Source organism: Rhopalosiphum maidis, chromosome 1, assembly GCF_003676215.2.
Source record: "Rhopalosiphum maidis isolate BTI-1 chromosome 1, ASM367621v3, whole genome shotgun sequence".
In the NCBI taxonomy this organism is placed as follows: Eukaryota; Metazoa; Arthropoda; class Insecta; order Hemiptera; family Aphididae; genus Rhopalosiphum; species Rhopalosiphum maidis.
Genome location: NC_040877.1, coordinates 62,051,011 through 62,068,079, shown reverse-complemented (window position 1 = coordinate 62,068,079; position 17,069 = coordinate 62,051,011). Strand labels below are relative to the sequence as shown.

The window sequence follows — 17,069 nt, the reverse complement described above, 5'->3', positions numbered from 1 at the left end:
CTATGACATATGGAAAATTTATCAATTTATATGTTAATTTATTAAGTATGACCATCATATTATTAATAAACAAAGAATAAATATAATTCAAAAAATGCATTATAAATATAATTATTTTGAAAATTACTTAATTTAAGGATAGTCAAAAATAAAAATATTATTATTTATATTAGAATAATATGTATATCGTATAAAAGTAAAGGTGATTTTATTCATTATTTAAGTTACTATTCATGAGCCTTAACAACTTTTAATATCCAGTATAATATATTATAATACACCGAGTCAATTGCCTATATAAAATACAATATACGTAATATACTAATATACATTTGAGTTATTATTGTACTGCATAATTATTTTTTAACACGTTTAAGGTTCATAATTATTTTGTATAATTTATTTTTACTTTTTAATGCTCTATTATTATAATTGTGCATAAGTATTCTAATTTATTAATATGTATAGTGAAATTTTCAATTAGAAAATTTAGAATATAAAATGATGATAGACATTTTTTGATATTTTTTTCATGTTATTTAAGTATTATCTTACTAATTTATTAAAATAATATCTTCTATACATAAACAGCAAACATATTATGGGAACATTTAACATTAAGTAAGCTTATATATAAATCTGCGGTTGTCTAAAATGTAAATTAAATATAATTCAATGATATATATATAACATTGTCCCTATTACGACCGGTTGTATTGTATGGATCGGAAACATGGCCACTTAGAAAAATGGACGAACATAGGTTAGGTTAGGTTAGGTTAGGTTAGATAGATTCATGGTCTTTGAAAGAAAACTGTTGCGGAAAATATATAATCCGGTCAAAGATGAAATAACTGGTAAGTGGAGACGAAGAAAAAATATAGAGCTGGAAACATTATATAGTAGTTCGGACATATTGGAGGTCATCAGAAGTAGGAGACTACGGTGGGCTGGCCATACTTGGAGGAGCCAAAATCTACTATTACGTGCAGTGATTGAAAAAAAACTTGTAGGTAAAAGGCCTCTGGGAGACCAAGATGCGATGGGAAGATTATAAAAAAAGATGTTGAACATTTGGGAGGTTTCTCCTATTGGAGAAATATAGCATTAAATAGAGAAGGATGGAAGCTTGGTTGTGAGATGGGATGGTCTTAAAGGCCCAATAAACCCCCTCCCCTCCAAAAAAAAACTATTGTTAAGTTCAAAATATATTATATACATATAATAATATATAATTATTATTATATTATATATATTATATGTAATATTATTTTTCATATTTTGTCGATTTTAAGGGAAATTAAATATTTTATTGATTTTCAATCACATATTTAATATTTTCCAAAAAATTTATTTTATTAATATATAACTAATATATTTTAAATAATATTAAATACAAAACTCAGTATTATTTTACATAGGTGGTAGGTGTTAATTGTTATCGTCGTAGTCGAAAATTAATTTGACAACAATGATGCAATATGTATTTGATTTATACCACGCTAATATGACAAAATATTATTTTATATAATTTTTCATGCATATTTTTTTATATTTTAGCTCCTATAACTTCCAAACTAGAAACTCTAGTTGTTCTTTATTTCTGAACTATTACCTAAAAAAATCATAAATTCACATCGCCATTCAATAACTACATACTAAATTGATAAATTCGTGATTTAATCAAGTGGAAATATGTTTTCATTTTTCTTTTTTATATAATCAAATTTACAGTTTTTAATTTACAACGAACAAAGTCTAGGTACTTCTAATGTTAAGTCCATCACTGCACGTGTTATGTGATTATTTGAGTTTATTTGTATCGTTTATGTATAACGTATTTTGTTGGATATAAGCTAGTAGCAACGATGCTATAGTTACGTGGAGTAAATATCCATTTAGTGGAAAGAGTATAAAAATCAAATTAAAAATCACGCGACGATAATGAGCATTTGTGTGTTAGTACTTCGAAGAGTACATATTATACATAAATACGTAAACCTGAGCTACAACTGCTGCAACTAGGCACGAGTATACATGATAATAATAATAATGATGATGATAAAGTCGGTGCGTATATTACACGGAGAAACCCGAAAAGTCCCGGAGTTAATTGTCCAACATCACGCGGCGTTCATATTGTTATTATAATATAAACGCGCGACCAAGCAGGATATACTTATACATATATATATATATATATACATATAATTGTAATATAGTTAAACGGGAAACAACGTATTATTATAGTAGTTGTTTTAATTTACGTCGCCACCAAATTACGTGTTATATTGTCATCAGCAAATAAACAACCACGCCGATCATTATGGTACGTCATATTATTATTGTATAGACTAAAATATAAGTACATTAAGTTCGACGTGTTATGCATGCAATAATTACTTAGTTTAAACTTGTTGAAATAACACCTTGTAATGTTTAATGATATAACCATATACAATATACATTATACATATACATAGACTATATATATTATATCTTGTACAAAATTAAGTATTTGTATAAATACAATAATACGAGTAAATAGTAAATATTTTAATTAACCATTTTTTTCTCCAAATAAACGATTTGTAAATATTTTTTTTACAAATATTATATATGGTGAATAATCATAAATCATTATATGTATACCTAAACATTAATAGATATTATAAAAACAATAAAAAAGTCTTCCAGTGGCCACTCTTTATACTTTTATTTTTTATTTTTTTATCGTTTCTAAAATAAATAACTTAACACCATTTTTGTTCAAGTCTCTTTAGTGGGTTATCGAGGTATGGTGTTAAAGTTTAATTAGGGTATTAAAGAAATTGAATAATTTACCAGTCGCGAGCGAAGACATCTTACCTACATAATGGACAAAAGTATAGAACTTTAAAAATTGATATTCGATTAAAATAAGTTGTAGTTAAATTGTAAAGATTGAAATAAATTTAATTAAAAGTTATACACAAAATTTAAGTTATATTATATTTTGTAGATAGCGTGTTAAGATAAATTGTTCTTGATTTTTCGTAAAATATAGTAAATGATTATAAATTATAATAAATTGTCTTATCTTCTTAAATAAAAAATAGTGTTTCTTACAAATATATTTGTATTATATAAAATGTATTTATATACTATAAACATATACATAACTTAGCTTTACCATTTAACTGTCTCTCTAGTATAAATTACGATGATTTAAAGGCTATAAATATAATTTAAAAAATAATAATAAAATATTTTAACTAATGAAGATTATATATAAATATTCATAGCCCATGGGATGAATCTAACGATTATAAATTATTCAACAACATAATAGTTCATTGATATATATAAAGCACCAATTGACATATTATGTTATCATGATTTCTTAAGTTTGAGAGATTATTAAATATTTAAAGCCATTAAACTCAATGGTAATGGAAATTTGTGTAACCTGACACTGCAGAATTTATATCTTCACTTTCCACATAATTTTAACGTACAATTTTAAATTATGTTTAATTTGCTAAGATCTGATACAAAATAGTGTGTATTATTACAAACCCCAATATCCCATACGAAAAATTTCTGTATAATTACTAAATAATCGTTATTTATCATCATCTGCAACTAACCATCGATAATTTGTATTCCAATGCATTTTTAAACTGTTAACTTATATCAGATATAGTGATATACACGTTAAATTTTTACGTAAATATAAGAGAGTTTCTTATATTATATTCTATATTATACTAAATTTTATTCTTCCCTCCACCCTTTAATATGTGATAATTGTACACGTGTTTATTTAAAAACTGTGTTTCACAAAAATCTTATTTTATTCGTGATCATGGGTGTAAATACATACAAAATTTAAATACAAAAAAAAAAAAAAATCAAGAAATGAATTGTTAGTGAAAATACATATGAAATTACATTATATTAATTTTAGGTATAAATCATAGTGTAAAAATATATATGCAGTTTACAGAGTAAATAAAAACCAGCTATAACAACTTTGCAACAGCTCTAGCGGTTTCTATATGTACTTATGTATGATAAACGTAGAATGAGGGGAGATAGATATTATTTAAATCTATTGTATGATATTTATATAATTAGATAATATTTGATTAATCCCATAACTATTATTATAATAATCCATATAGTCTAATAAATGTTTAAATTTTTGGATTAATACTTGATTCAATAAAACAATGTAAGCGCGGGAGTATACTAGATAGCAAAGAATAACTAAAACAATTAGAAAGTTTCTAGTGAAATCTACGATATCATATACTTTTTGTAAAATAGATTTCATTCAAATATGTTACACATAATTTGTTCAAAACATTTACACGACGGACGAGATTTTGTTTTAAGCTTTGTATTATTTAACTACAATAACTAAGCATTTTCGTAAAATATATTGGTTAATAACTATGAATTGTTTTATTTTACGTAAATAATTTATACAATCATATAATACCATTTATAACTTAGAAAAATGTATATTTTTTTACAATCCATATCTTATTGTAGCTATTGTTAATCGCACAAAATTAAAATGAATTTATTTTAGGTAAAGCATTACGAGTTACATAATAAAAGTTTAGATTTTTTAGTTTTCCCTAATAGATATTATATTTAAATATATTAAATATTAATAATGATAATTTTGATTTATACGTAATATAATAACCAGGATCTATAAAACCGACAAAATTGACAAAAACAATTCATTTTTTTCTAGTTTTCATTACTAAAATTAGTAAAAGTAAAATATTATACCCAAAAAAATAAAACTTGGCGAGATTTTCTTCTAAATGTTTAGTTATCCTTACATATTTATAATATTATAGGTACTATACTTAAAATAATGTGATAATAAATTTATAAATGTCTAAACCTACCACACATAATAAAATTACATGATATTCAAATTAAATAGTTATATAATATACTATTTAAATATAAAATGTGATACTTTTAAAAGTAAACACTCATAATGTATAAGGTTTTTGTAAAACTTTCTTTTACACGATTCAGTCATAACAAAACTATATTAATTTTTTTTATTTAATTATTATTCGTTAATTTATATGTATTTTATATCGTAGTTCTATAAGTTTTTTACTTTTTTAAAGTATTAATAAGAGGAGCAACATAGAAGTAAATTTAAAAACTTTGGTCCATACTTATAACAATTTTAAATACTTATGTGTTACAATTAATTACCTATTCATTTAAAATTCTATTTATAAGTATAGACATATTCAGAAAAGATAAAAATATTTTTTTTTTAATAATTTATCGGGAAAAGAGAATTTAGTTTTTACCTTTAAAATAATCATTGTGTATAAATAATTGATATATTATGTAAATCCTAGAAAATCAAAATATTTTATTTATTTTGATATTAAATGTTTTTTATGGATGTTAGTTATAATATAATCTATTTAATAATTTTAGATATGAAAGTGAATATTTATTTTATTTTAAACAACTTATTTAGTCGAAAACTTCTTATATAATCAAGTTATTATCGTCACAAATGTCTAATGAGACGGACAATATCAAGATACATACTATACTTTTTTTTTTTAATTAAACAGTTTAAAGCTTTTAAACTTTGCCTTGAACATTAATAATATATACGACGGGTGATTTTTAAGTAGAATAATAAATATTATTTTTGTATAGGCCAAGGAAAATAAAAACCTAGGACCACTATACCTATACATTTTTATCGATGTTATAAACATTACCTTGACACGTCAAAAAAGTATACCACCTACGTCTTACATCTAAAGTTTGAATAAAAGACATCTAATAATATATACACTTGCAATAAATTGGAACGAAATACTCGTATGTATTCTAACCACAACAAAATGACTGTTCAAAAAATATTTTTTGGTATGCACGGCCCTAAGTATTATTGACCATATTGGAGGCTAGCCAGCAGAATTTGTACTATATATATAATATAGTTATTCATCAATTAGAAAATTTTTTTAACTAAATAGGTTTTAATTATATTAATAATAATATTTTTTTAAATTATATCAAAATAACTTAGATATAACGAAATACCTTTTCTTTTCAAGCTAACAACTAACAAGTACCTACCTCAGGTCTTTTTCATACCCATATTACTAATTGCGAACTCAAAACAATTGTATAAAAAATATCTTTATATTCGTAAAGTTATGTAATATTTACTATTATTGCATCTATTCTGATATTTAAATAACAATAGTCAATCATGGTGTATATGACTATAAGTTACAAAATAATTTAAATCAAAATTCTTTGTAAGTATAATAACAATAATCTATACATATTTAATGATAAATTAATTTAATTTAAAAGACTATCTATACTGTTATCGTTCGTGTATCTATATATATATAAATAAAATTTAAATATATACAGTCAAATCTGGATAACTCAATGTTAAAAGGTAGAAAAAATTTTAACTTATTAAAAATGTCAAAATATTAAAATTCATAAAAAAATATATACCTTATTATTTATATTTAATCGTATTTTTAAATAACTTACATATAAGTCCCTTTAAAAAATGTTTGTAGGTTCAATTTGTTTTATTTAATACAATTTGTCAATTATATTTTTCAAACAACCAAGTGTACAGCGTACTCACTGGAATTATAAATATTGCTAACATTTTTAACACTATATTGCAAACGCAACAATGTAATATTTTACTAATACGATATACATTTGGCACTTAATAAAAATATAAATACCAAATTACCTTAATTTAACATAAATGATTAGAATCATACCGGTCATAATATTAAATCAGTTTATTCTATCATAAACTAGTAACGGATCCAAAAGTGATTTAAGAAGTAGCAGGAGAGGGAGATCGATTTTGTGTTTAAAATTTTAAAATTATCTAAACTTTATTATTAGCGCTAAAAATGTAAATCAACTCGGCTAAAACAAGATATTCCTATCGCCTCCCCTTGTTTCCACCACTATTATCAACACATAAATGCTTTAAATGGAGTGTTATTGTGCTATTGTTGTTAGTAATTACAGTTTTCATAAATAAGATTTAATCATAAACAACGTATATATAACTATAAAAATGCACAATTAAACGTTGCACAGAAAAATCACTCTAATTATATATAATGACGCTTTTACAAATTATTATTACTATTGAGGCAAATAAATCGATTTATTGCAGCTGTATACAAAAGATAGGCATGAAAATCAATGGACACTGATACGAGTTTATAATATTATGTAAAATACGCATTATATTGTATATTATTATCACAATATATTTATATTATAATCGTATATATACAATGATTTTATCGGTAAGTATGTAAGCGCGTTCGTGTTTGTATGCGAATCGTCGACGGCTGACGAATAAAATATAAGTCCTAATGTTTTTGGCCTCACCTCGGTCGACAGTCGTAGGCTCCGCCACCCTCTGCGACGGAGTCGTTGGTACGTCGTCAACCTCATCGTCGCAGACCGTTTTCAACGTCGGCGGCGTGGCTTCTTCAGACATTATTTTTTGCACGGTCGTATATTATATATTAGTTCTCAGATGATATTAGATTACAATGAAACTATGCGGCGGCGGTGGGGTGGATGGAAAAAGACTGCGGTCGTCAACGCGACGATGAAAACACTCGTCGAACGATTCACTCGCGACAAACAGAGCCGTTAATAAACACGGTGGATGTCCGTCTATATTATGTTTTCTATGTGTGTATATCCGGTAAAACAAATGACTATTCTATCATTTAAACATGGTTTATAATATTATTACGGATTTACGAGATTATAATAGTAATAACTGCAGATACATGACGTCGTCGCAGAGACCGGTAAACACTCTGTATACTGCACGTGCGTACGGTTGTGTGCGTGCGTGAGTATACCGCGGTCGATGGGCGGCACGCAGAATCTCGCTTACGACAAGGACTGCATAAATCGCTGCAGCGGTGGCGTCGGTGGCCAGCCGCTGTAGGTGCGCGCGCGAGTGTCGCCGACTTAGCGTTCGTTGTACACACACGCGCAAACTCGACACCGCGCCACCACCGCTACTGCATTGACCGCGCGCCCGATCAATTTCAAAGACTCTCTAGAGGAATTCTCTGTGTGGGGGGGGGAAGTCCACGAGCCGCCCGCGCCTCTCTGACCTGTAGACTCCATAGTGAGGATTCATGTTATAGGGGTGGTGAAGGCAAGTACTCGATAGGCAGATAGGTGGAGTATGGAAATGGCTGATTCATATAATATGCCAGGCTATATATATTTTTTTTTTTATAAAATGAGAAAAAAAATGGATGAAATATGGATCTATACAATCTATCATAGTCATGATGGTGTAGTTTAATAAAATCATGTAAGTATATGCGCTTATGGAAATACCCACAATATGTTTAATCCTATAACATTGTGTGTTCATCACTTAAAATACACGTAAAATATGTTCAAACAATGACAACCGAAATTAAACATATTAGCTATATAAGTGAGTCAAAACTTCAACTTATTTTTGTTCTTTGAATTTATTAGTAAAAATCGTTTGACATTAATGTCCAAAATCAAAATCAAATGATTGACTTTTTGCACGCTTTTAAAAATACCTCCTAGTGCAAAAATATAAATTTTTCAAGGAACTTGTCACCATTTCTAATAAAACAATAACAATCACACTTCCTAGTTAATCGGCCGGTATAAATGCATTTGTTTTTGCCATACCAGTGTATATTATAAATTAATACCAACCTAGATATAAAAGATATACTATTTATATTTAAAAAAAATAATAAGCACATTTTTATTTAAAATGCAAATATTTAAGCTACATTTATGATGCACACATTATGGTGGAAAAAGTGGCATATTATCATGAAGCGTACACATTGTATATTCTATGATAATGAAGGTGGAGTAATACTAACCGTGCGGAATGGTAGATACCATCATAATACACGTCGTTTATGATGAACGCGATTAAGAACCACACGCGTGTCGACCGCGAATTTACTACCGTTTAATATAATATACCATACTAAGTCACACGGCTACTATACATTATTATTTATATTATCAAATCGCAACTGTTGCTACGTTGCTTTACGATCGCATCACACGCGCAGTATTAAATGTTAGTATAAATATTGTACATAATATGCGTTTATTTTTATTAGTTAATAAATCACAGTAGATTAGAAAACTAATACTGATAGCGTTGTTGACCCGTATGTAGATATAAAACCCTTTTTAAGAAAACTTTTATGTATATTACTGTGCTTTTTGTTAACTATTACTTTGTACTAGGAGAAAAAAATTGAGAAAACTAATAATAATTTAAAGTGTAATAATGTATACGTGAAAAACATTAGTACTTATAAAGTAATAACCTATATATGAACATTCCATAAATATAATATAATATATTAAACATTATTTTATTAGTCAAGTTAATACAGATGCGTTTACACTGAAATAAAAAATTTGATCATATGTTCCTATACGTGCTTTTAATCAAATTAATTTATCCACTAATTATAAATATTTATCTAATATTATCATCATAAAATACTAAAAAATCTGTACACTATGTACAAACAATATGGCATCACTACACGCATGGAAATTCAAATTAATATAATTGTTGAATTTTTTCAATAAATAAAAAATAAATGATATTATTAGCTCTACAATACGGCTCGATCATCTATGCAATAGCATCATCTACTTCACTTAAAAGTTTTAAGTTTAAACACTAGGCCTTATTATCCATATTCCAGCTCTAAGGATTTCAATCGGAGCTTTCAAAAACAGCCCTGTTCTAGGTATTGTAAATTTATAAATCTAACAGGCTCAATGATACTAGAAAAAGAAGAATACAACACACATCAGAATACTCACAACAACACAATAAAGTATAAAAAACTTAATCAACCAAAGACAAAATAACAACCTATGCCTCAGTAAGCTGGAATTTAAAACTTAAAAGGACATAAGTTTTTTTTTGGCATATAGACACAACAATATTAGTGGTAATTAAATATCTAAGAAAGCAACTAAATAACCTGCGTTGCTATGGACTATCACAACATATCAAGGTACAATACATCTAATAAACCTAAAGTTACATAAATTATAACAGAAATAATGGAGTCTACTTGAAAACAACAAACTTAGAAAAAATCAATCACCTTTCTATAGAAATATGACAAATCGCTTCGGGTAAATTACAAATAATAATAAACAAACTTAAAGTAGACCAACCTAATATACAAATATCCGGTGCATGAACAAGATCAACCTCTCTATGACTCATGCGCTACACCAAATACAATCGAGCATATTTTCACCGAATATCGCAAAAAAAAAAAAGATGCTGAGATGAGCTCAACACACCATACAAATTTCTATACATTTCTTGCATCGATTTCAGAAACCGTCATTCTGTTCACAATTTTTTCTACATCTGTTGAAATTATACTATTTAATTTAAACTATCATTATTTGCTATACTTGTACATTTATTTTATACCTGTCAGTAAGTATATATGAATAAAAAAAAAATAAAAATATTTTTATAAATAATACTCATTAATATCTTACCCCCACCAGATCTTCTACATTGGAAATTGGAAGTGTATGTGCCACAGTATGCTGTTTGAATATTGAGTAATAAGTCTTCAATTATCACAATTCACAATGTTAAGTTTTATTTAAACAGTTAACATGCATAAGACATTGATATCTAATGATTCATTTTTAATGAATATTGTAAATAATTTATACTGATAATATAATGAACATCATTGCAATATACAATTAATTAAAAATCTAAAAAGTGTTATTCGATCAAAAACATTAACATGCATAATTAAAAGTTTCAATCTTTCATAAACTAATTCAGAATATTTTTTAAGCCGTGGGATTCACTCAAGGTACCTATTGGCTCTGTAAACAATTTAAGAACATTACCAAAAGATATGTTGAAACACCCAAATCTAACTTAAAATAATTGTCATTTGTTTTATTATCTTAATTTATACTTATCATAGTATTTTTTAAACTTTAAATAACTACATATATTTCAAAAAATAAAAATCGTATAAAGTCATATGATATATTAACTACCTATTGAAAAAGTAATTGACAACATAAATAAGAAATTAGATATATTTAACCATTTATTTGCACGCTCTGAAGAATAGACATTATTGGATGAAAATCGTGCGCTAACTAGCACGGCGATATTTTTATGACAATATAATACTCGTTACTGTGATATTTAAATTGTACACGAAACACTACCATGTAAGTGAGGTACCTTTTTTTGTACATTCAGTGAAATAAAAAATATAACATAAAAATAAATCTATTGTATTATTGTCCATTTTTAGTACAAACCTATACCTATACTATGGCTGATTAGTAAATATAATATAATTATATAGAATGTAACAGGACTATTTAACAATTATAATAACATTTGTAATGGAAGTTGGTTAAATACTTAAATAGTCTTGTTACACCTTATATAGTACCTCTACCTATTGACCGATAGTTATTAGTTTTACAATAGTTACTTTCTATATGTTAATATATTCAAATCATAATAACAACCGCGTTGAATAGTTCATTGAAACTTCGTATTAACATGTAACGTTAGAACATCATTATGTTAATAAATCATTTTATTGTATAATATACATATATATTATTTGATCAATCAATCAATTGCAAGTTTTATTATTATTAAGAAATCTACATAGACTTCATCATTATTTAAACCATAATAGTCAGATTATGTTTTGTTTTAAATGATAACAAATATTTTGATCCAACATAATAAAAGTAATGCTGGTATAATATAAACTTTATACTACATTATCATTTATAATTTTATACTATAAAGTTATAAATGATAATATTCCAAGGTGATTACAGTAGTGAATAATTTTGAGTCATTTTTATTTTAGCTATAGTAAATAAATATTTGAATTTTTAACTCGCCATTGATACTTGAGCTTTAAATTTAAAATATAGAGGATCTATGTTTTACTCTAAAACAGGGTCAGACGACTCGTGCCCTACCAAAACCTTAAGTGTCCTACAGCCAATTTTTTAATTAAAAAATAAAGATTTATCCATGAATTATAGGTACTACAAGAAGATTGTCTCTTCTTGTAGTAATAAAATATTACATTAATTATTACATTATTGGTTATTATGGCAATATTTTATTAAAGCAGTTCATTGATTAAAAGTGCTAAAATCTTAAGCATCACTACTTTAGCTAGAACAAAAAATTAAAGAAATCTCCTTATTTTTACTAATAAATAGATTTTGTATGATATGAAATAATAATAATATTTAAATTAAATCTATAAGTAAATAAATAAATACTACCTATAGTTCTACAATTGTTTATATAAAACTCTATACAACTATAATAACGATATGCATTGTGATTTTAATATTAAAAACTTCAATATTCAAGTACAAAATATAAGCATATATGATATATGTATATATAAATAGTATCATACGTAAGTCTAGGGTTTATATGCATTATTATATTTTATTTTACAATGATATTTTTAGTTAATAATGTCGACAAATTGTCTAACAATAATTGTTAATTGATACAATTGATTTTTTTTTGTTTTTCTCTTTTTCATATTTTTGTATATATTAGGTAAAGTCCCTTTAATAATTATATTTTTTAACAAATTGAGTGTCATATGCTAGACATGAAAGATCCATAATATGCTCCTAATATTAATTTTGTAAAATTAGTGATTTGGTTTTTAACAAAAACAATGTAAAAATTTATTTAAAATGTTATGGAATTATTTAAAAGTTAGACCAACTAATTATTTAGTTTACAATTTTTACATATAAAGTAAATTTACTCAATTTTTATTAAATTGTAAGATACTTATATTTCAATTCATGATATATTAGAAATTGTTGGTGCATTTACTGTATATTTTAACATTTTTTTATTGAATATTTTTCTATATTATTAACTAAATAAAATTAATAGCATATAAAACCTATTTAAGATAATAATAATAATAATTATCAATATATCGTGAATGCGTGACACACTGTGTCTTGCGCTTTCGTCAGTGCGTATGCAATACACCGATGTCAAATAATTGCATAAGCGAAGCGCCGTGTTATAGAAGTACACAATCGATAGCATTGTTTTAAAATTGGCACAGCATCAGATTATGATGTGGTAAAATACTGTGGTTGACCGACCACAATTCTAAAACTAAATCCGTCGCTGGCACTATAACAACTTCTATATATCAGCCGGATAAAATACGAAAACAAGAAGAGCCGATTAAATACAAATCGAAAACGAGCATGAACATCATGTGTTTAGCATGTAAAAAAAATGAAATTTCTAATGCATTAATATTTTAATTTTTTTTTATTATTATCATCCGTTGTCTGCGTGATATTTAAATTAAATAATGTAATATTTTACAAAAACACCGTAAATCGTTTCTAACAATACAAATAATAAATAATAATCGTATCGTATGACAGGCGCGCGGCTGCAGAAAATAACAATAACAATAATAATAATTATATTAATAATAATAATAAATAAATAATAACGTGTATTTGCTTTTGTCGGAGCGATGCGCGTGTAGTTTTACTTGTTGAATGGGTTGTCGTCGGCCGGTACGGGCTTTCCGCAAACTTTGGCCAGAAACGCTGAAACGAAAAAAAGTGGACGACGCCAAGTTTAAAATACAGTCTTCTCTAAAAATAGAACAGCTTCACGTCATAGACAACGCTACACTGTATTGAAAAAAAAGCCAAAAAAGCAAAAGCAGACGGACAGCGACAATCGCAAAATGTGCGTGAAAACAAATGTTTATTTATAGTCGCGGTTCGGTCAGTACAGTAATAGCATTAGCTATTATAATATACACTATATCTACGGCGATATTATGAAACGCACCGTTCGTCATAACAACACAATTTGCAGCCGTTTTAAAATAAAATTGTCTATATTACACTTTAAGCCTAATTTTATTATGGTTGCAAAAGATTATTTCTCTTTTGGAAATATGTAAGTCTGCTTATCTGCGATAGATGCATAAGAAATCAAATAATGGTAAAATAGGTATTTTACACACCGATCGAAATCAAAACGAAAATATAAAAAAATCTACAACGGTTATTGTAGATAAAATAGTATGATATTATTAAAGCATTATTTCATGTTATTACTGGATTTGTATAATACGTCCATTATACGCTTTAAATAAACGTCCTCAATAGGCTCGAAACCGACGGCAAAATTTAAGAACTAATTATGAAAGCGACACAAGACTAAATCTGTTGCTACAGCCTTATACACACACATACGCACTATATATTTTACAAGCAGTTTGCATTGGACAGAAAAATTGCAATGACATCACAACGCATCGTTTCAATACGATTTCTTTACACTTACGGATAATGGTCCGGGTAGTTTAAATTATTTAATATATTTTTTTTTTTAACTTTAAACGCTTAAAATGGAATTTATTTCATGTCGCTCAGACGAACCATCACTTTTTTTACGAACGCTGAAAAACATTCGATCAAGGTAGTTTTTTTAATAGGTATAAGTATTGGTAGGCAGACATGGCCAGTAGGTGAACAAACTTTTGTTTGTACTTAATATAAATTAAACATATTATAATAATACGCTTATATAACAGAATATAGATTACTCACGGACATAAGGGATCATTCCGTCTTCATCTTCTGGGTCCATGCAGTCCTTAACGACTTCGTCTAATTCCTGGTCGGACAATTTCTCTCCTGCAACCACAAAACAAACATAAAAATAAAAACAGAACGTCAGCCTAGTCAGAACTCAGGAAATGGGCGGGATATAATAATATTATACAAAACGTTTAAATATAGATATATTATAGACTCAACCAGATATTGGCAACCGCTTACCTAAGGAGAGGAGGATGTGTGTCAGTTCACCGCCGATCATGTGACCATCTTCGGCTTTGTCGTACAATTTCAGGCACTCAATAAAATCTTCGTACACTCCTTGGTCCTTGTCTTTGATGACCTGAGCAAAAATCGGGTAGAATTCTTCCACCATCAATTTTTTTTCGCCTATTCACGCAAAACACACAACCCCGTATCATTAAGTATTGTTATTATCATTAATCAGACATTACACGGCGGTTCGTCTAAATTATCTGTATAAAATATCAACCGATCTACGCTCACCCTTCTTTTTGGTTCCACCCATCTTCTCAATGGTGGCCAACGTTGGGTTCATTTCCAAAGCACGGAGTAGATCGCCCAAGTAGAAAGCGTCGACACCTTCATTGGTACTGTCGTAGATACCCCAGACGAAGTTCACGCCTAAAAGTTGAACAATTAATAAATTAACCGACGGAAATGTTACGTATATGTTATGTATTCATTTATGTTTCATTATTGCTTATTATTTATATTATTATAATATGTACTTACGTTCAATATCGTCTTTGGACAATTCCTGAAATGCAAAAAAAACAATATACGTTTAGAACAATTACTATGTATAATTAATAAACAGTTGAAGTAAAAAGACATATTTTCTAAAATTACGATAATTAAATAATAGTTTATTTTTTATTTTTGGGAAAAGTTTATCTTATGACCACCATACACGAAGTTATTTTAAATGATTTTATAACCTTTAAAAATTAATAATAAAATTATTAGTGCATAAACCAACTAAATATAGCTACAATGTATTATAATCTATCTCATACTCATACATCTAAAATTACTCAATAATAAAATATTCCGGTACAATAAACAATACTTGTAAATTGCCTCTCGCGTTTTTAGTTAAATTCCTCACCGGTCTGATTGTTATAATTTTAACTAGGAATTTAATTGTAAATTAATAAACGAGTAAATATTCCTATGATAAAAATTATGTTTCCTAACAAAAAGTTTTCGACGTCAATTTAAAGAAAAGCTATTCAAAATTTAGACTCTATTATTAACTACAAAGTAATGCTAAAAAATGCCTACTTAAATATTGTACGACCAACACCAAATAACCGAGGACGTTAAATTATAAATAATGATGGGTGATGCTCGATCAGACGATAATACCATTTATTGCTTATTGTATTATATTTTTATAATAATAATATAATGTTATACCTACCTACCTATTATTATTATGAACCTTAAGTCCTAGACATATAACACGTAAATGTGAAATAATTATAAAACTATTATAATTATTAAAAAAAAAAAATTCAGTCTGCATTTAAATATTAATTTTAACTATTAAATTTAAAATAAATGGATTAATTTATTATATAATATTTTCCTAATATACCTGTAACAACTTCAATTTTTTTTTTTGTCTAAAGTAAACCTTTTTTTCTATCTGTACACCTGTAATACCTATTCAGGGGATCGGCTGACTCTATTGACTACCTTATAAAGAATACAAGTTATTCAGGGACGTATTGTACATTTTTTATCAATAAAATCATACAAGTAGGTACTTACCATTTTAATAGGTGCGCTTTTAAATCGTGAATGGACTGTGTTCGGTTCGCGCGTGTATCCTCGGAAGGCGATGCGAACGAATATCGACTGAAGTGTACCTCGGCTGCTGACCCGCTTCTCGGCCACAGCCACCCCTCCACCGATGCTCACAAATTAAACTCTATTTATAAACATTTTATTTTCGAAGCCACTATCCGTCGTTTGCCAATATCATGTTGCAACTAAAACCGCCTTGCTGTACTTTTATGGGGAAAAAAGAACGACCGGGACAATATTATATTATTTTATACACTCGCGAGCTCCACATACCACAATAAGGTACACGTCGCATTGTCATGTACCTATTTGATAATATTATGATAAATTATATACCTGATTATAGCCTTAAAGGAAAGATAGGCTGCAAAGTGGACTTATAAATAAATAAATACAGATCCAAAAAACTGTTTAATGCATATTGATTACGACTATTACAAGATACGTAT

General features: G+C 27.2%; 1 protein-coding gene across 2 annotated transcripts; it reads right to left on the bottom strand.

Annotated features, from left to right (window-relative positions):
* Positions 1-13,453: 13,453 nt before the first annotated feature.
* Positions 13,454-16,737, bottom strand: LOC113560784 (myosin light chain alkali). 2 transcript variants are annotated; one of them, XR_003406131.1, is made up of 7 exons: positions 16,585-16,721; positions 15,541-15,565; positions 15,292-15,429; positions 15,007-15,174; positions 14,776-14,862; positions 14,510-14,624; positions 13,454-13,758 (listed from the first exon to the last, which is right to left on the bottom strand). XR_003406131.1 is itself a non-coding variant. In XM_026966850.1 (6 exons), exons 1-6 carry the CDS (start codon positions 16,585-16,587, stop codon positions 13,697-13,699), a joined length of 483 nt encoding a protein of 160 aa, XP_026822651.1. In that variant the 5' UTR covers positions 16,588-16,737; the 3' UTR covers positions 13,454-13,696. The 2 variants fall into 2 exon arrangements, 1 of the variants encoding a protein (XP_026822651.1); XM_026966850.1 differs by lacking the exon at positions 14,510-14,624 and having other exon boundaries at positions 16,585-16,737.
* Positions 16,738-17,069: the final 332 nt, after the last annotated feature.